The 21,702-nt window shown below is 47.6% G+C and overlaps 1 protein-coding gene across 1 annotated transcript in view; it reads left to right on the top strand.

The window, feature by feature from the left end:
* Positions 1-21,702, top strand: part of LOC144251494 (CUB and sushi domain-containing protein 1-like) — a 425,723-nt gene that overhangs the window by 323,229 nt on the left and 80,792 nt on the right. The window contains exons 21-23 of the mRNA XM_077794365.1: positions 11,707-11,898; positions 14,529-14,667; positions 17,551-17,738. Of these exons, the coding sequence (XP_077650491.1) occupies positions 11,707-11,898; positions 14,529-14,667; positions 17,551-17,738 (519 nt within the window). The remainder of the gene's footprint in view (positions 1-11,706; positions 11,899-14,528; positions 14,668-17,550; positions 17,739-21,702) is intronic.

Genomic DNA, 21,702 nt, shown 5'->3' on the forward strand with positions numbered 1-21,702 from the left:
CCCAGCCTCCCTGTGCCGTGCCCTCTGCAGGGAGGGTCTCCCTGAGGCACCCAGCCACCACCACTCTTTTTAAAGGTGCACTCCTTTCCAGAAGCTTCCATGGCTCCTCAGGGAGAATGACAGCCCCTCCCATGTGACCCTCCCCGCCTCCTCCAGATGTTCAGTGTTCCTTCTGCACGCTGTGCTTGTCACCGGGAGACTGGGGGGCACAGAGCAGGACCTGCACACTAGCCCAGCCCTCACTGCGCCCACGGTGACTCCTGGTGGTGGCCTGCCTTTGTCTTGTCTTCTTGTGTGTCTGCCCTTATTTCCTCCTTACTGCTGACATTTCTGTTGTCATTTCTAGTGAGACTGTGAACTTATTAAATGAATTTTCTAAATCTCTGCTCTAATGTTCACAGTCCTTAGGAAGGTTCTGAGGAAGAGCATCCACTTAGCAGACGTGTGTTTAGTTGCATGCTCAAGTGGCATAAAGGCGTCTCCCCATCACGCCTGTTCTCACTAAGACGGCTGGAGAGCTCTGCAGGTGCAGGTTGGAGTTGGACACTTGGCAGCACTTAGCTGAGGCCAGCCACTGCACCCCTGGGCGTCAGACAAGTGTCCACACATGTGTCTGTGAGCAGACCCCACATCTCAACCCAGGGGATGCTTCCTTGGACTGAGACCAGCCACATATGGCCAAGGGCTCTAGGCCACAGCGTCCCTGTGAGCCTCAGAACAGCAACGCCCTCCACCTGTGTGACATAGTCATGTGTGTTCTGTTCCGTCACTAGGTTTCCTGGTTAATTGGGTTAAATTAGGACATGATGCTCTTTCTACCCCCCACAGTGCTGGTGAGGCCTGCCCTCGAGGGTAAGCAACACAGAAGTGCTTTGATTTATACATTTTCTCCAAATATAAGGGAATGTTATTATTTATTCTCCGTTCGGGAGACGCACCGACTCCAGGGGAGCATTATGTGATAAATGATTCAGTCTGCGGTTCTCAGATTAGATTTCTCCCTCCCTTTGGCCTCCCGCTTCACACCGAGCGAGGTTCCCTTGACGCTGGCTTGGCGGGAGTCACAGGGTAGCATGGCTCTGGCTTAGAGACAGGAAGAGACGACAGGTGAGCAGATGCCTCTCATCCGTCCTGCTAACGTGGTGATCCTAGGTCACCTCACTACAGACCCCTGAAGGGTACACCAGGCACGCGTCAGACAGAGAGCAGGTGAGTGTGCGGAAACTCTAAAGGGAGATCTGTGATCATTTCTCCAGTCCACCTTAGTCAATGGACATTTCTGCTGCTCATCCTACTGGAAAGCTGAGGGTCCATTTAATCATGGTTACTGATATGAATAAATGTTCGTAAAAGGATCCTTTCAAGATTAAGCGTTGAAGTTCTTGTTCAGTCTTGATTTTATTTAATATAAAGAAAGTAAAATGTAAATAACTGAATGAAGGACCCTTTCATTTCACTAAGATGCAAAGAACAGAATTTTATGGTAGATTTGAAGTTTGATATTAGCATTACTATTAGATGTAAGTGCTTCTAAAATAACTTTAAACATTTAAATATTTATAAACATCAAAACAAGCATACTTGGATTTCCTGTAGATGTTTACTTTTGACATGATGAAAACAGATTTATTAATTAGTTTTGTGTCAGAGCATTCCAACTTCTTTATTCAAGAGAAGCTAGTTTATTGTTCACCAAGCAGACCTAAGAACTTAATTAAGCGGCTTAAGTTCTGTTGTGAACACAATTCATCTCTTATGTCTCTGTTTCAAATGATCTAACTTGAACAACTATGTAATGTGTATTTCTAAAAAGTACAGTTCCAAAGATAAAAATAAGAAGACATTTATTTGCAAAACAGAAAAATAATGACTTGTAAGTTTTACCTAAAATGCACACTTGCTATTTATCATTAATATTCTCTTCCTAATAATTGATTGTAAGTCTCTCAGTTAATTTGAGATAAATAAAGATCTAATGTTATAGTACATCAATAAGGGATTTAGAATCTAACTCTGAATCCTGGCTAAGCCATAGAACAAGTATCAGGACATTTATTATAAAAGGTAAGGCATATTAAAATTTGTTTTGAAAAGGTTTTATTTTACTGTATATTTGAGTGTATATCATGATGTTTATTATATATATATATGTGTGTGTGTGTGTGTATATATATATATATATATATAGAGAGAGAGAGAGAGAGAAATGTGTACATATAGAGAAATAATTACTACCATCAAGCAAATTAACATATTAATCATCTCACATAAGTATTGTTCTTTTCTTTATATATATTTTTAATTTGTTCTAATCAGTTGTACACGACAGCAGAATGTTCTTAAATTCGTTGTACACTAATGGAGCACAATTTTCCACTTCTCTGGTTCTACACAAAGTAGGATCATGTGTACCTTGGCTGATGATGTCCATCTCATTCCACCGTCTTTCCTCCCCCTTGCCCCCCACCTGCCCCTCCCTCCCCTTTACAGGATCCAAAGTTCCTCCTCTTGTCCCATACCCCAGTCCATGATGGATCAGCATCCACTTATCAAGGAGAACATTCTTGGGATGAGCTTGCTTCTCTTAGCATGATATTCTCCAACTCCATCCATTTACCTGCAAAAGCCATGATTTTATTTTCTTTTGATGCTGAGTAATATTCCATTGTGTATATACTACAGTTTCTTTATCCATTTATCCATAGAAGAGCATCTAGGTTGGTTCCACAGTTTAGCTATTGTGAATTAGGCCACATTGAATTTTTTAAAAATGAAGATTTAAAAAAAAAAAAGATTTGTGCTGGGGGTGGGGATCATTGTAACCTAACAGCTGTAACGTTAGCCACAGTCCTTAATATTATTTAATCAGCATGAAACTTTGTCATGGGATTCGGAGTGGGTCATCACTTATAATGAAATTCACATTCCCCTTGGTATCATGGGGATTAATCAAAGTGATTGATTAGTTTTTGTTGCACTGGAGTCTTTGTTTAATTTGTAGAACTCAATCTAAGCTTGTTTGATAAGCATGCCACCTATGACTTGTGTTCATGCCACTGCGTCCTGGTTAAGTGTAGAGGTCACAAAAGCAGCTCTTCCACCCAGGGCGAGGAACTGGGCAGGGGCGGATGAGGGGGGTGTCTCTGTCTGCACGTCTGCTGTGATACCTGGGTTTCCCTGGTATGACACACTTTGCTGAGCTTAAGGCGTCTGTGCAGGGATCCTGCTCTGTCTTGTACTTGCTCTTCCTGTGCTTCTGCATGACAGTGACAGCATTTATGGAGTCCCTCCGGGTGAGTAGGGGTTTTGTTAACTAGAAAAAACTTTTTCTTTAGTTTAGCAGCTTTTGAATTATTACAATTCAAAGGAAGTGTCCGTTATCACCAGCAGTGGTGATGCTGAGAGTGGACACCGTGCATCTTCAGGTCTGCCAGTATCCACCAAGGGATTTGCCACTGCGAGACGCATACTGCCTTCTGCCAAGAAAGCACATTGGAACCGCAGGCTTTCTGTGATGATCCCCGAAATGCAATGTGTGCATGAATGTTTTCATTTCATGAAAAGAATTTTAGAAATAAAGTGGTTTGCATTCATTGTACATAATTCAAGTGAAGGCTGAGGTTTTAGATATATATTTTAAATTTAGCCCTTATTTTGATGTAATTGTAGATTTACTTGCAGTTGGTAGAGGTAGAACAGGGATCCTGTGTACTTACCCCTTCCCAGTTTCCTCCAAGGTACCACTTGCAAAACTGGGCCTGTGTTGGGAAAATGCAGAACATTCCAGAGAATACCTCAGGGGGCCTCTGGAAGCCACACCCCTTTCACCCTTGCCCCATCCCCGACAAGCACTCAGCCAGTGTCCATTTCTATACTTTGTTATCTCATCATCTCTAGAGTGTTCCAGGAAGGAATCTGGCAGAATGCACCCTGGGGACTGGCTGTCCTCAGCATGCTTCTGTGCAGACTGCTCCAGGGGGCCGTGTCTTGAGGTTCATTTCTTTGCATTGTTGCATAGTGCTCCACAGCAAGGATGTACCACACTTTGGGTTATTTCCAGTCTCAGACTATTACAACTGAGAATCAAAGCCATTACAAACACCCAAGGGCAGGTTTTCACATGGATATGCCTTTTCATTTCTCTGGGGCAGGTGCCCAGGTTAGGGCTGCTGGTTGAGCATGTGGTAGTGCCATCTTCACTCTTGCCAGCAATGCACAAGTTTCTCACCAGCATCCGATGCTCTCTGGTCCTCTTCAGCTGGGTGGATAGGTGTGTGTGCCCTCTCTCCCCATTTCTCTGATGGCTGCTGACTTGGTTTTAATTTTTTTTGAAGTTGAATATTTCATTTCTTGTTTTGTTGCAAGCTGTTGCTTCAGCGTATAAAGAGAGCACAGTAAACACAGCATATTGAGACACGAAGACAGTACTGCTCTTCTGACACTGCACTCCAAGCCCAGTTTTTTCCAATGGGAAGATCATTAAGTGATTGACCCCAATCCAGAGATGGACCTAAGCAAGCTGCGATGTTACATGAGGCTTGTAACAAGACCTCCTTGAATCACATACTTTTAATAAGTGGCTTTTACCACAGATTATCCATGAACTCTGAACACCAGCACAGGAGGAGTGTACAGGTGCACATTGTGTTCACCTGCCGTGGTTGGGAAGTTACGGGGTCTCTTCCCAGGAGCAGTGAGGTCGTTTCTGTTGAAGTCTGCTCTCCCCCACTAACTGAGACACCTGGCTGAAGCTGTCCCACACCCGTCTCCACAGGGTGCACTTTCCCTCCTCAGTGGACTCTGCGGGTTTCTCAGCTGCCCCCCAGGTCATCTTCATCAGCCAGCCGTCTTCATGACAAGGCTGGGTCACAGCCCTGGGTTCTCTGCATTAACCCAGGTTTCCCTCGTTAACCTCGGTCCTTCTCCTGACTCAGGGGCGGAGAGTTCTCGGGCTGCTCTCTCACTTTCCAAAGCACCAAATGTGCCTTGTGTTTTTCAATTTTATCCCAACTTCAGGCCAACTGCAGGGAGCACACCTGCGGATTCCCACTGTCCTGTCCACCTTCTCTAGTCATCCATTCAGAGGGTCCTGGGCACAGCTTCCAAAGGCGCCTCCCTCAGCTGCCAGGGTGGCAATGGGCAGGGCACAGTGGGTTCTGGGGCTGCGTGTGACGCCGTCAGGGCGCCAGGATGGCCAGGGTCCCCAGGTCGGCTGGGGAGCGTTTTCCTTCCTATGTCCACCCAGGTGTCCTCTTCCTGGATGTTTTGGAGCCTTTTGTCCATTTTCAGGTGGATCCTCAGCTTCCTCTGGAGCCTCGGGCATTCCCTCTGCGGGCTGCGTGGATGTGGCCTCTGCCGACGTGGTGCCTTGCAGCACTTCTCCCCCTCCGGCTCCCCTCCCCCGTCTTGACAGGGCTCTGCAACCAACAAGCACTGGACCTTGACGGAGTCCAGCCTTTCCACTTTGGCTTTGGTGGAGTTGGTTTTATTCCCAGGGCTAGGAGCCCCTCTCAGACCCAAATCCCAAAGGCCTTCCCTGTGTGTGTTTCTGAGTTTGTCATCGTCTTGTGCTCCGGTCAGAGCCACCGTCCGCTCCGTGTTGGTCTCCAGTCTCCTCTGCTCTTTGGTGTGTTACTGCAGCACCTCAGTTGTCACTTTGGAAAGCTGAAGAGCAGTTCCTCTATGGGCTGTCCCCAGGGCACTCTAGACACCTTCCCCTTTGCTCTTCACAGGGCTCAGGCCTGGGGGACACGGTGTCCGTGGATGCTCAGCCCCTCTGACATGGGTAGAGGTGACGAAGGAGGGTCGAGCTTGGTCAGGTCGGACTTTCTCCTGTTCAGAACCACTTCTGTGGTCCTGCTCCAGCCTGAGTGGGCCCTGCAAGGGGTGAGAAGACTTCTCTTCCTGTTTTCTAGAACTTGCTGGCCATCCAGGCATTGGTGTGGGTGGGACTGAGCCCCAAGCTGGTAAATCCTCTTTGGCCAGGAACAGCTGGAGGAAACCTGCCAATGTCCGCCCCTTTGCTAGGATCTCACCCCAAACGCCTTCCTCAGAGCACGTAGAATCTGGTCCCAGGCATACGGAGGTGAGTTCAGGGTGGAGATCCAGATGGCAAATCACTTCTCCCTTTTCTGTGTTCAGAAACCTGAGGATCAAGGAGAAAGAGTAATATGGCCACACGAAGGCAAAACATCACGATCGTCATGGTTCCTACCAGGGCCGGGGTCCTGTCTGAAGAGCCAGACCCTCAGTGCTTTGGGCCTGAGGCCTGGGGTCGCCACTGTGGTGGCTCAGCAGCTCTGCAGGGTGGGAAGTGGCCAGGGACACAGTGAGGAATGCTCAGGGCTGGGCCGCGGGAGCCTGTGTGAGCTGACACCTGAACTTCTCGTGTTCTGACGGTTCCCAACCCTCAGAAAATGGGAACGCCTTTCTGGCTTTCAGGTTCCAGAAGAGGTGGCGGCCAGCGCTGGCAGGGACTGAGGTTTACGATTGGCTGAAGCAAGGTCACTGACGGAGTCAGTGATTACGTGTCTGCCTTGGACTCCCCAGTGTGGCAATATGGGACAGGTGCCCCCCTGTGTGCACCCTGCACAGGAGGAACTGTGGTGTGGAAGAGAAGGGCACCCGTGTCTGGGTTAGCTGGCCTGGGCCTTCGAGTCGGTATCTCACTGTGAGGGGAACCGCTGGCCTCTAAGGGACAAAGCAAGTCGAGGGTCACACGGCGAAGCCCGGGCTCCTGAACAGGTGAACACCGTGCTCATGGCACCTGCTGACCCCTTCACGCGTCAGGGAGTGCCCACGCCCTGCCAGCCTCCGTTCCACTGCTCGGCTTGATGGGTGACTCAAGTGGTTCCTGGTTTTGCAGAAACCTTGTGCTGAAAGGAAATCTGTGAATTTCAATCAGGAATGTCCAACATCCTGAAATCAGGTTATTAAAATGAAAGACTCCTAGCTCATGGGCACACGAGAGGAGCTTGTAGTGTGGCACAGGCTGGCAGGTGGGTCGGCTGGGGTGGCACCCGTGCTCAGGAAGCCTCCTGTCTTGCTAAAGCCGCGACTGGATCACCGCCTCAAGGACACGACCTGACGGCACCAGGCCCTTGGACACTTGTGAATGACTGACCAGGGAATGAGGAAAATGCAGGCCCCCCAGGACCTGATGATTCTGTCAAGGACTCACTGAGGCTTGAGTAGCAGGAACATATTTTTAGTTAATACACTATTTTTCCTCTTGTGGGATTTTTTTTTGGCTAAAGATTGAAAAGTGTTTATCATGAAACAAGGACCTTGGAAAGTGGGAGTTGAAAGGAGACTCCTGTCACTCAGGGGGTGACTCCTGTCACTCAGGAGAGACGCCGTGGCTAGACAGCAGCAGGGCTGTTCATTTTGTAAGTTAGGAATGTGGGCCCGGGTTTACAGTCCACTTGTGACAGGGCCGCGGGGTTGGTTGCCGAGAGGCCAGGAGCATACCCCAGGAGGGCAGGCGAGACATCACTTTATTGGGAAAGCTGGCCACGAGGTCAGCAGCTGCTCCAAGCAGAGTTCAGTGGTGCCAGGCTGACCATGGCATCTCCTCCTCTCGTGGAGCCTTGGCAAAGAAATGCCTCTGTCCCCCAGGACCGCTCCAGAAAGTAGCAGCGGTGCTTGTCCAGTGGCAGCAGCTGGACAGAGCAGGACCCTCTCCACGGCGTCCTCAGCTGTGCCACTTGACCACATGAGGTCAGTGGGTAGAAGCGACGGCACTGTAAGCTAGCTTGGTCTCGTTGGCTCCTCGGGTGGCTGGCGTTCCCAGGGGCAGCTGCTCTGGGGTCCACACAGATGGTGTCAGCCTGGTGTGCACAAGCAGAGGCACTGTCCTCCAGAGTGACCTGGACCATTTATTCTGACCAGGGCCTGCGCTCACTGTTCCCTCCAGCTGGCCGGGGCCTTGGGCACCCAGGTGCATCCCAGGGACATGCCATGCAGGCTGTTGCTGTTTGTCCCTTAGGATGACAGACACATGATCCCCTGACACAGCTGCCCCAGGGTTGGTGGAGCCCGAGTGGCCGAGGGACTGAGTCCTCGAAGGGTTGGCCTCAAGACCAGTCCAAGCTGATCACCCCTCAGATGCAACCCTCAGTCCATGGGTGCAGATGGCTTGTGAGAGCTAAGAATTCAGTCAAAAGTAATTTTTAGATGATGTGGAAAGCCCACAAAAGGAGGCTTCGTATGTCGGATAGGATGGGGCCTAAGTTGTCAAAGTTTGTTTTAATAAACTGGGAAAACACACACGACTTTGTACATGGCAGCTCCGTTATCCCTGGGGCCATGGGGGACCCATGACTTCCCCTACCTGGAAAGAGGCAGTGGCACCCTGCGTCCAGCCCCACGGTGGCTGCACCCTGTCCCTGCTGTGCCCTATAACACGGCCACTCTGCTGCTCTGCGAGAGCGAAACACAGGCTCCAGAGGCCTCGGATGGAGTGGGGACGTCCCCTGAATGCAGAAGGTCTGCAGAAGAGCCTGGGGGACCTGGAGCGTCCCCGGGAATGCCGGGAACCGTGGAGCACTGCACCCTGCCCTCTTCCAGAGGCAGTCGGTGAGACTGAGCTCTGGGAGGTGCTGGTTCCCTTTCTACGCCAGGAACTGGGAAGACTCAGTCACCAACAGAGGTCTCGAAGCTCGAGCTGAGTGGAAGGGACGTGGTGTCACAGGGGAAAGTACAGCCACCAAGCTTCATCGAGGACGTCAGCGTGACCCTGAGGGTGGAAAAGCTCTTCTGCCCAGCTGAGGGCCTTCAGCTGGGCCCCGGGTTGGTGTGGACGAGGGTCACTGCCTTCGCAGGAACATCCTCCGCAATGCAAACTGGAGGGAAGTGCGATGAAGTTCATTTCAAAGACCCACCCCGTGTGTTTCCCAAGGTGGTGTTTGATTTTTTCCTCTCTCAAGTCTTTTTGTTGCTTTCTAATCCAATCTGGATGACCCTAGGACATTTTTTACTTTTATTTGTAGTTCTAAGAGGACAGTGTGAAGACTTTGGATTTCATTTCCATTTGAGTAAACCTGAATGGTGGATTTGCTGGTGATCTCCAGCAATCCTTGAAGGTATATAAGCATATGCAAGCACCTTCTCCAAGTGCATCCTCAGCCATCTTCACAACCTGCCTTTCTGCGTAACTGGCATAAGCTTCAGCTAAGACGAGGGCTCAGTGTTTCCGTTTGTTGTACACCATGAGCTAGGGAGCACTTAGCTCTTCACTCACATGCTCTGTTACCACTGTCTCCACGTCTGCCCTGCGTCCCCCTGCTGTCCCGTCTCTTCCTGGACTGTTGTGTGGGTTTCCGTCATGTTTCAGCCTCCGCCATGCTGGGAGAAGAGTGGAATGACAGCAGGCTCCTCCAGTTCACCTTGATCCAGCCTTACCTGCACTCCTCCTGTCACAGAACCTACTCAGAAACTCCAGCACTGTCCTTCTCTTGATCTCCACAGAAATTGTTTCCATGTGAAGTTCCTCTTCTCAGAACACGATTGCTGATGCGACATTGAGGTGATAAGAAGAATGAGGGGTCAGGCCACGTGCCCTGTAGCTCAGAGAGAATCGCCCTGACTCACTGCCAGCCTTACAGTGGATGGGACCTTGACTTAGTGGGAGAATCCTGAAAGTGCTGGAGAACTCCTTTAGCTCTGTGCAATGCGGTGGGAGCCTGCAGAGACTGGGTTCCCCACAGCAGCAGTCCATGGAAGGCCAAAGAAATCGGCCCAAGGCAACCAAGAGGGGGGACCTGAGGTGCACTCACACAGTGGGCACTGCCCAGCAATGACCACAGATGAACCAGAGCACGGCACCTCTGCGGGGGCTCCCAGAAACACCCCAGCAAGAAGGAGAGGACGCCCCAGCGGAACTTGGACGGCTCCCCAGGGCAGACGCAGAGGCACACCCACAAAGCTGCACACATTGAGGGCAGCTCCCTGGAAAAGCCAGCAGATGGCCACCTGGGGCTCAGGGTGGTGGCTGCCTGGAGGGGGAGGGGGAGCTGGGAAGGGGTACGTGGGTCACACTGGTGTGAGGACGGTGTTCCAGCTCTGCAGTGGCCCACCCGCGTTCTCTTTCCTTCTTGCTGTGTTGTAGACACACGTGTGCAGACATGTGAAAGTACAGTACCAACCAATTAGAGGAAAAGATGGAGTCGTTAAGACAGCCTCTGCCCTCAATTAGCTGGAGAGGAGGAGGGGCCCAGCTAGCACGCTCTGCACTTCCTCTCCTTGGCTGAGCTAATTACCTAGATATTAGTCTCTCCTTTACTGAGTGCTTAGCCAAAGATCAGTGAGCCTAAGTGATCATTAAGTGCTAATTAAGACCTAATGAGCGGTGCTGGGAATTGAAGCAGCTCTGACCAACCAGAGATCCTTGAAGCCCTTAGCGTGACACTTGCTGTTGGGTCTTTGATCCTTTATCTGTATGGTCCCCACTTTTCTGTCTCACATTTGGCTAAACATTTCTCAAGAGTAAAGAGCAGGTCTTCTTTATCTCTATATCCAAGTGGATTTTATTTATATCTGTATGTGTATGTGAATATAAATGTAAGTATATACTATAAATATGTACATATGCATTGTGTATGTGTATGTGTATGTGCATATGTATGTAAAATTTCCAGGATTTACAAAACTGAGAGCAAAGCCTACTCATTGCTTTAAACCACCAGGTGTGTGGAGAGATGGGTGGGTACACACGTGGGGTTGGTGTGCCTGGAAGAGAAAGAAGACTGTCCCTCGTAGTCTCGTGAGCACTGCAGGGCCAGCGAGACCTGTTCTGGTAGAACAGGCAAACTTGGAAAGGTGTGCACGGCTGGATCTTCAGGCGTGCCCTCCTAATCCAGCACGGCATGAACACGTGGCATCTAGAGACTGGAGTGGAGAGGGCCCTGCGCTGGCCTTGGGTTTGTGCTGGGGTCTGAGCTGGGCTGGCTGCGTCCTCACTGCTGAACTCGGGCTGGGTTTGAACTGCCTGTGTGGGGGGTTTCAGAAGCAGGGATTGGGGGTAGTGAAAGGGTCACAGCGACATCAGAGCCTCGGGTCACCAGGCTCCAGAGGTCTCACAGACTCTCTGCCAGCCTATTTTGTGACACTGGCTTCTGCACAAAGGACTTGAAATTCTAATGCTTTTTTTTGGACACCAAAGGGATGGATATCACTTTCAAATCTTTCGTTAGGATTGGGGTGGCCAAGTTGGAACTCTTCAGAGTGAAAGGGGTTATCAATAACAATCCCAATAGTATCTGTGGGACCCAAGGCATTCTGGGTAATACTGACTACTCATGCCCTCTGACCCCTGCCATCCCACAGTCAGCAGAGGATTCCCATCAAGTTGAGGGTCATCGGTCACCTTGAAGGCTTAGACTCTAAGAAAATTCTCCCTATTTTATTTTACTTGAGGTTCCTTGGGATTAGTGATCTTTATTTGAATCATTTAAACTACCATGGTTTTTATTAAAATATTTTGAAAGAGCAAATCAGGCAGGAATATACGTGTGTGTTCTCGGTATAATGCGACACCTCGACGCATTCCCTAATGGCCGCACTTTCAGTATGATTTTGCTAGGATTCGTTCAAGGTGACACCATCACCAGGCTGACTGTGCACGGAGCATGCTCCACTCACGAGGCCGTGTCTACAGGGCACCTGCCGAGCCTCAGCACTTCACCTGGTCTTGTCTGTTCTTTGCAGCATCCGTGGCATCCACCTGCAATGACCCAGGGATGCCGCAGAATGGAACCCGCTATGGGGACAGCCGGGAGCCTGGAGACACCATCACATACCAGTGTGACCCTGGGTATCAGCTTCAAGGACAAGATAAAATCACCTGTGTGCAGCTCAACAACCGCTTCTTCTGGCAACCAGACCCTCCTACATGCATAGGTATCGGGCCACAGAAAATAAGAAATTCATGTTTGGAAATACATGCATGCTGACAGCAGCATTGCTCAGACCATGGAGTATGTCTTCAGAAAGACTTTTCAAGAGTTTCTTAAATGTCCTTGGGCATATTATACATTGATTTACTCAATGTATAGTAATTGACTTTATCTAACATTTCATGTTCATAATAATTCTTGTTTAAATGTATGTCAATCAAACCACTGTAATTTAAAATTTCAGTTGATTCAAAATTTGTAACCTGCCCTCACTGTTTCCTTTCCTGATGGAGATACATGCCCTTAAGCAAAACCTACTCACTAAGAAGGGCTTTCTCTTTTTAGATGTTTTTTTCTAGAATGCCAGTACATTTTCAATAGAATACTGAAAACTAGAAATTATACTGCTTTTGTGAGAATGAAAAAGAAACTTATTTTTAATATCCATTAAAATTGCATTGTTTCACCTTACTAAAAGAATAACAAATGGTTCTGTAGACTGTAGCTTTCCTAGATCTCTATCACAAATGCCATTTTAGGGAAATATATGTTCTTATATAAAATACAATTACACATAGACTGTCTATTCATTCAATGAAATATTTTAACATGAAATACTATTTAGAGCATTTTATCTTAATTTCTAAAAAGAAACTTGAGTAGACTTTCTTATCTTAATGAACTGTCACTGTTTAGTTGTGCTTCATTATAATCTGCTTGAAAATGTGAAATGGAACTGACCCGTGAGGGCAGCGGTGATGGTGAAGCGGTGTGCTCACCACTGAAGGCCACTCTGCGTGAGTGCTCTCGAGGGAGCTTTGGATGTCCAGTGCACAGCAGCCCAGACGCTCTGTCCCCGTGGAGCTGGGCACAGTGCTGGCCATGGTGCTCTGTGGGCCCAGGAGACATGAGAGCCTCTGCTTAGACCCTCAGCCCCTGGCTTGTGCCCAGGGACATCCCCTGACTCCTGTGAGCCCAGTCCTGTTCCAGCTCAGGCCTAGGCTCGGAGCCTTGCAAGATCCTTTGGTTTTTTTCAAGTGGAGTAATTACCTATCAATGAAACCATCGTTTAAAAGTCTTTGACCTATTTTTAAATTAGGAAAGGAATTTTTCCTTCCGTTTACAGGTTTTTAAGCTCAAGGAAGAAAATATTAAAAAGCAATACCTCTATGAGTTAATCTCTTAAAGGAAATGTATCATTTCACATTGACTCAAACATGAAATCGTGAAGTTTGATTATCTTCCCAACTATAGTTTTTTTCCTTGATTCATGTCTTCATTACCTAATTTTGAGCAGCAACTAAATACTGTATCCCTCAGCCAAAAGCTCACACCATACTTCCTGTCTTGACCATCCATTGCAAGGATGCAGGCAATTGACCGCTCTCCTGTGATGTCGGCAGCTGGACCTGCAGACACACACCTAGATAGCATGTAGCAGAGAGCTAACAGACATGGTGAATCGATTTCACAATTTCCTTATGTACCTAGTGACCTACTAAGAGTGCTTTTAGATGACAGAGTCCTGCATGGCTCTTCTGAAGTTGAAGGTTTTGCTTTCAGCATGAGACTCTTGTGCATTTTCACTTGTCTGGGGCAGAGGCGTGGCCTCTCCTGGCAGCCTGCACCCTTTGAACCTGTTTATTTTGATTAGATTGAGTTTGCAACAAAACATACTGGGTTTAGTTGGGTTTCTTCTCTTGAAAAACTGTCTTCAGGAATGTTAAGTAATTGAAGACCAAAAAGTCTTCTTTTCTTTCCTTTTTTCTTTCTTTTTTTCTGAAAACAATCATCAGAGGGCATATTCTTTTCTAGTTAATTTTTTTCCTAAACTTATGTATGACCAGGGGTATTAAAAAGCCCCCTGTGGTTCCGGAATGCTCTGGTCTAGCTGGAGTGGTGTCCTAGAACAACTTGGTGAGAAGTCACTGTGTTTGACAGGAAAACCCCTAACCCACATGCTCACAGAGGTGTCCACACTGTGTGCTAGCAAACAAACTGAGGTGTTTTAACATTGTCCTGTAACAGCAGGTTTAACAGAAGTGTCTTCTAGTGCGTGAAATGGTCCTAAACATTTCAGATTCAACAACATAAAGTGGCCCTCCTCCTAACCACACTGAGTTTATGTCATGAGTGCTTTACTAACATGAAGGTGAACACGTCCACCTCACAACTGAAGACTGAAAAAGGAGCTCAATCTGTCATTATCCACCAAGTGTTCCTTTTAGTAGGATATTCTAAGCACTATGATAAAATATTTTTAGGAGTCAGTGTTCTGGCTCCTGTTCATTGTGTGTCCTAGGTGCCATTGTGGGTGTGTGTCCCTAAGGGTTGTGCACGTAAATGTTGGTGACATGGAGATCAAGTAGTTGGTCCAATCCAAAATTATAGGAAGAAACTTGTAATTGCCAAAGTTCTAAAATTCTCCCTAAAAATGAGATGGGGAATTTATTTACGTAGAATTTATTAACATGAAAAACATACCTCTGGCTCTGAAGTGTCGGGATGGGTGGGAACGCACAGCGTCTGCTGGGAGAGAGCCTGTGAGGCTTTGTCAGAGGGCCTCAGCGGTCCCCTGCACTCTGCCAGCTCTCTTCGGACCTAACTCGCCCTCTGTGACTTCTGTTCTGCCAGCGGCGTGTGGTGGCAACCTGACGGGCCCTGCAGGAGTCATCCTGTCCCCTAACTACCCTCAGCCGTACCCTCCCGGGAAGGAGTGTGACTGGCGAGTGAAGGTGAACCCGGACTTCGTCATCGCCTTGATATTCAAAAGGTATGGCTCAGCAGAGCGCCTCTGCTCAGTGGGCTTTCAAACGCCACGCCTGAGTGACCTCCCTGACCCTTCAGAGTGTCCACCTCTGCACCTGGGCTGCCTTGGTTTTGTTCGCACGTGTAGGGTGATGGGCTGCAAAGGCTGGCTCTGCTAGGTGGCACTCCGTGGGCCAGGCACGCCTCTAACTGCAGCTCATCGGCTGCATGACCATTCCACCCTGAGGTCTGCACTCACAGGACATTCAGAAAGAATCGAATACAGCAGGGGCTCTGGGATAATTCTAGCCAGAGCCTCCTGCTTCTCTAGTGTACACTTTCCATGGCTGATGATCCCAAAGGCAGCATATTGATATCATGCAGAGGGTTAGGAGTAGATGAGCTTTGAAAAAAATTGGTTGCTGGGGGTTTTGAATTGTTAGGTATTGGTCTGAAAAATGTGATAGGTCCTTCCTGCTGTACTAGATGATAAAAGTTCAAGCACTATTAGTATTTTATAGGTTCTACAATATGCTATCTTATTACACAGTACACCACAGTTCAATTTTATTGACTCCCAAGATCTCCTCTAGTGTTCCACTTTGGTCTTTGAATTGGATGAATGTGATGCTTTTCAAGGTAACCGCTGCAGTGTACTGTCCCACTGGCCGCTCAGAGGTCCAGGGCACAGTGGTCTAATCCTATGTCTCCATCTGCCTGGGAGCAAGCTTTCTTTTTAGGCTCTGTGCATCAACATTCACGCCTCGCTGTGATTATCCTCCTCCACTTTCTCCTGATGAGGTCCGAGTCAGTGTAATGTGAAGGATCCGTGATTCGGAATCTCAAGCAGTTGATAAGCCATCATTTCTGGAATTTTCTAAAACTTCTACAAATTTTCCAAATGAAGAATACTTTTATGACACTCAACTAAACACACAAAACCAATGACCGTTTGCTGGCTATGTCATTGGGTATATGTTTTTTAAAAGGCTGAATTCTAGTAATGCCCTCATTGAAACCAGGTCCAGTGCCAGGAGATTAAGAGTAGAGTAGAATCCAAGGCCAGCTGGGAGAGAGGGAGCCTCGTTCAGGAATCTGCCATCTTCCATTGCTGACCGAGTGTCCAAGTTCCCAAAGTGCACCTCATGGGAGGACTCATGAGGCAGTTGCATTGGCCAAGCTTTTCAGTGTTGCAGAGGTCTCTGTAGCAAGTCTTCTGCAGAAGGCCCTGACATCTCTTCCAACTCTTACAACCTAGAGATCGTTACCTGATCCTGCAACTTCTCCCATCTGCATGTTTGTGTGGGCTGGGGTGGACCCTAATGGCTGTACCTGTGGGGTAGGGAGGTGAAAGCCAGAGTCCTGGGTAGGATCAGAGGTGCTTAAGGGCCCAAAAGGAGGCTGCCCCAGGCTTGCTCAGCCTTGAAAGTACTCACAGGCCTTATAGGTATGTTCAGCTGTCACAGACAGAAATAAGATCTTCAAGGAAACTATAATTAATTGAATTTTCAATGGTAGACTTCTATGCATGAACTACACCATGTCTAAAATGAGATACCAGATGAAATTTGCTTCCTGAGTTGTGTGTCTGATTGTATTTTCAGTGCACAACAAATAATCTATAATAATAATTTGCTTTGCCAAACATTGGGGATGGAACATGGCCAGATTCTAATAACATCCTTGCAAAATACTCTGAAAAAATTATTATCCCAATAAAATTCTCCTTGGTCTATACAATTCCCATTAGCCTCCTAAATTTAGCAACTCTGATGGTTTACTCCTTCATTTCTGACTTCACTGAACTTGCAAATAAACAGACAAAGAAAGCAGGTACAGCTTGCTGCCGACACTGTGTTCAGGGCCTCCCACTGGCAGGAGTGAAGTGCAGCCCAGACCTGCAGGGGCGGTGAGATGCAGGGCAGGGCAGAGCCCTGCTGTTCCCAGACCTCTGTGCTTCAGGAAGAAGCCCATGATGTGGGAGGGACTTCCTGTCCTGGCTCTTTCCTGGACTCTACAGACAAAAGAGAGCCCTGTGACATGACCACAGAGAAACCCTGGCGTCTCTGTCTCAGATACCAGAAATTCCTGTGACAGGATAGTGGTTGAATTAAGTCCTGGATGTGAGAGGAGAGGAGAAGGGCAGGCTGGCCAGCGTGATGACCCGCCCCCAGTGGCTCCTCCTGGTTGGCTGATTGAGTCCAACCAGCTCGTAACACCTGGCCAGCCTCAGACTCCCAGCCTGTGCCAGGCTCACCCCACCGCAGCCTGCCCTGGACACTTCAGTGAAAGCCCGCTCCCTACGCCAGTCTGTGGGGACAGGCTGTATGTCGGCTTTGGAGAAGGGAGAGTCCAAACCGAGAACAGGGTCTGGGAGGCAGGAAGGGAGGGAGAGCCAGAGCTGGACTAGTCGGGCTTGACCCTTGATACCTGAATGTTCACACTCTGCCCTGGTGGGACTGTCAAGATTGGCCCATTTGTCTAAGGAAAGAGAGACAATTACATTTTTTAAAATTAAACAAAAAGCAGTTTCAAAACTGTAAAAGTATATAGTAATGCCAAAGATATATTCACATAAAAACCAAATTTTAGTAGGAATTCACTCCTCTGAGCCTACTTCTTTCAAATCACATCTCCTGAGCCAATTCAGGACACGGGCAAGGGTGTCACACCAAGGTTACTATGTTGTGTTTCTCTTAGCCATCTTCAAAATTGTACAAAATACCAAGAGTATTCAACACCATTGGAAATGCCATTTTAACATTTTGGCTCATTATTACATGTTGCTTTTTGGTTTCCCTAATTACTAAAATTATTTTACAAAATCAAACAAAGACGCCTGGTCCTCTCCTGGAAAACAAGGTGTCCTCGTCTGGGGACCAAGTGTAACCAGGTTCTGTCGTTTCAGTTTCAACATGGAGCCCAGCTACGACTTCCTGCACGTCTACGAGGGTGAGGACTCCAACAGTCCTCTCATCGGAAGCTTCCAGGGCTCTCAAGCCCCGGACAGGATCGAGAGCAGTGGGAACAGCCTTTTCCTGGCATTTCGGAGCGATGCTTCTGTGGGCCTGTCCGGGTTTGCCATTGAGTTCAAAGGTACGAGGTGGGCTGAACTGGCGGGGTGCTGGCCTGTGTCCGACTTGGTTTGGTTGTGCACTTTCCTCACGAGGTCTTCATATCTGTCCAGCCTGTGCTGTCAACGTGTCCCTCCTCTGTCCCCTCTCTAGTGGGACAAAATTCCAGAGACACGTTTCTGCCTGGGCTGAGAGAAACCAAGATGGGAAAATATTTTCCAAGTTCACAGCTGTTTAAAAATAAATGATGGTTTACATCTTCAGTAATTTGATGATGTTATCAGCAGATATCTTCTGATGGGTTTCTTAGGGATGACTCAATCTTACTACATCATGTTATCACAGTTTCATCTCAGCTCCTTTCACTGTGACCAGCCGCTGCCTGCCTGGTCTTGCCCAGGGCTTCTGGTTTTGTGAGGAGCCCTGGCCATGGGCAGGGCAGTGTGCTCTGGCTGGGGGGTCAGTGGCCCACTTTTGGTCCACCTTGGCATGACATCCACCTGCACTGAGCATTTTACCTTTGAACCCATGAAAAAAATTTTATTTTTTTCCAGTCTATTTCTCATGTAAACAAAGAAAATGTGAGGTATGATGCAAAGAATTAGAGAAGACAATTTGCTCAAATATTAGTCTATCATACTGCTTTATCAAAAATTTAATAGAAATATTTATTAAAACTTCTTGAATTCCATTCATAGGTGGAATTATAAAGGAAAACAGGATATATTTCAATTCTGTTACTTCTTTAATGGGTTTATTTTTTTCATGATTTTAAATATAAAATTAATCTATTTTCCCAAAAACATAAAAATCTTATAAGTCTTCATTAAAATGTACAATAAAAAATTACAGGATTTAGCAATCAGAGGAGGGCTTGTGCCTTTCAAATAGAAACTGTCATTTTTAGGAACTACTGTGACACCACTCATTTCCCACACCGTCAGAAAGTTCTCGTGTTAACAGGAATTCTCTGAAACGTACCTCACCAGGTGTGTCTGTTCTACTGTAGCCCAAAACAAAGCAAAACCAAGGAGCAAGACAAACCTGCATCCAGTGCCAGAATGCATGCTGCTCCCTGCTCAGACGCCTGCTCTTCTCCCAGGCATTCCTAGGGAAGTTGGTCGAGGGCTGAAGGGGAAATGGCCCATGAGAACATACATGCAACCTTCTGAGGGGTTCTTGGGTAAGCAGCTCAGCCACCTGAGAGAGGGCTGTAGCTCTTAGTGTTTAAAAGGTTCTTCTATAGAGTCCAAGAAAAACAAATCCTGGGAAAGCAATGCCAGTGCTACCTCACCAGCCAAGAGCGTTACTGCCATCCGAAGGCAGGCGGGACCCAGGGCACAGGGCAGCGGCTCACAGGGTCACTAGAGGGACCCGGCATGCTCCATCCACTTGGCCCCCAGAGCAGGAAGATGCACAAGTGTTCCTAAGCAGAGCAGACAAGGACAGCAGCAGGACACTCATGTTATGAGGTCATCCAATTAGGAAACGTGGCATATGGTAAGCAGAGAGGGCCAGTGATTTATCACCGGGGTCCTGAACTGACAGCTACGTAAAAGGAACCAAAAGATGAGATGCCACTATTTGAAAGAAAGCCACTATCAGATCTGGAAATCACAGGCACAAAGTGGCAAGCTGTGTAAGTGAAGCTTCACCAAACAGCCAGCCAAGCTACAGGAGATTTACAGCAAAATATGATCAAATGGATGAAAAGGCTGTGGATACATACTGATGGACAGGCACTGAACACTTTCACTCTTTTCAAGGAGAAAAAAATGTAACCAAGATTAATACTTGTAATCACTAGATGCTCAGCGAACCTTTTGTTGGGTAACGGATCAAACAACAGGAATAGGGAATGGCTTTTACCTGCGTAGAGTTGTATTTTTTCCTCCCTTAATTTCTTAAAGGTTCTATGTTTTTCATGGCATTTAAGGCTGCTAATAAGAATCATGAACATGTCAGCCACCATTGAAATGTACAAATAGGTTTTCAAGGAAGCGTTCAGAGAACGCTCGCCCCCACGTACCACTCTGTGCTTGGCAGGAGACTAACAACAAAACAGGTGTAAAAAAGTCAAATGGAGACAGGAGCCAAGTACAGAGGTAAAGTGGCAGAATAGCAGAAAGGCACCAAGCCCCTGGTTCAAGCTGCCAGCCTTATTTATATCAACAGGTCACCTTAAGTCACTGACATCAGTAGTGCATTATTGTTCAGGCAGGTTACAGAGCTAGCAACATTTGGCAGCTTATTCCTCAGTTACATATTACAGTTGCAATGTGAAATGTTGGGAGCCTTGTGTAGCTCTCAAGAAGTTACTGTTACATGGACAAGTTCAGGCTCAGCAGTGCTTGGTGACACATTGTGGTTGTCTATCCAGAGAGTTCCTTTATTCCCAGGAGCTGAGTGCCTGAGATCAAGGTGGAGGCTGATAAGACTCTAGCACAGAGCCTCCTCAAGCAGGGCACTGCCACAGCACCTAGGTATTACACATGTATTAGTTATCTTACTAGTTCCTGGAGAAAACTGCAGAACATTCCAAGTGCGGAAAACAGAGTGCCTGCCCCGCAACGCACCCCGGGAGTTTGCTCACAGAGGAACGCTGTACATTTCCACAGCCAGAACCCTTACAGTGAAGCCCATGGAGAAGCTTCACCACTGTGTCTGCATCATGGACCCAAATATGCAAATAAGCTACACGTTGTTACATGTCAGAAATCACTGCAATAGATGGAATATTTAGCATGTTTAAAAGATGAAAATAAGAGATTGAGTGAACCATTGCAGTGAAATCTCTATTTGGCCAATGTTAAAATACAACCACAGACACTGAATGAACCCAGCCAGGCAGCCCTCTTTGGCTTCCTGCAGGGCTTTCCAAGGTGTGGGAATGTTGTTTTCTGTTCTCCTCCACTGCACAATGTCCACTCCTAGGAGGTGTGCTGGGCAGCCTCCCAAGCTACATTAGTACTACTCTGTGCACACCTGCGACAGGTTGTAGTGTAGACTTGGTCCAAGATTCACGTGTGGAATTGCCGGGAACGGTGGAGAGTGATAGACCATCAATAAGAGGAAATAACAGAAGCAAATCAATATTGATCCTGGTAAAAAAAAAAAAAAAAAAAGACTTTCACTCTTCCTTTACATTTCCCAGAGATGATTACATTTGTTGATTTTCTATAATGAATAAAGGGATTGCTGTTCATGGATTTTTACAGAGAATAAGATTGACAAACCAAGAGGAAAAGAGCTAAAACACTCATTCTGTCTACTTTGAAGTTACCCTCGAGCCTAACCTGATAATAATCTCATTATTCCCACACACATCCTCTCTCTGCCCCAGAGATTTTCATGACTTGAAGTTAGAAAGCGAAGTGTGACTTCTATCTTGGCACTGAAAGGCCAGTCAGGCTGCACTCCCTGGGCTACTAGCCTCACTGGGAACTTGACAAGGGCATGAAGAACGTGCCTTTGTACACCAACAAAAGCTGTTCAAATGCTAAAATCACATGGACACATATATGTTGATTTAGTGACATCTTGGATGGTCTGTTGAAATATAGTTTAAAATCTTGTGACAACTAGAAGATAACTGAAGTGGCCTGCAGGGCTAAGGTCTGAGATGTTTGGGGTGGACATTTGGCAATGCCCATGATCAGCTGCGATTGTCGGTGCCTATTGAGCGTCCACATAAGCGGGTCTCTCCGTGGCGTTTCTGCCTTAGCCTGTCTCTGGGGTTGATGGCACGCATGCCCCGGGTGCCCTTTCCTCATTCCCTGTCTCCACTGCCCTGTCCCCTTGTCCTTCCCTGGTGGTGCCACTGCTCAATGTCTCACTCAGAGGCTCCAAGTTGGACAGGTCTCTGCAGGGTGCTTGGTGGGAGTCAACCTGGATTTGCGAACTTCAGATCCCAGCAGCCAGCCCTCACCTCGCCGAGGTGTGCTGAAGACGACCATGGGGCGTTTAACCACCCAGTCAACAGGTGA

The sequence above is a fragment of the Urocitellus parryii genome, assembly GCF_045843805.1.
Source record: "Urocitellus parryii isolate mUroPar1 chromosome 14 unlocalized genomic scaffold, mUroPar1.hap1 SUPER_14_unloc_1, whole genome shotgun sequence".
Lineage (NCBI taxonomy): Eukaryota > Metazoa > Chordata > Mammalia > Rodentia > Sciuridae > Urocitellus > Urocitellus parryii.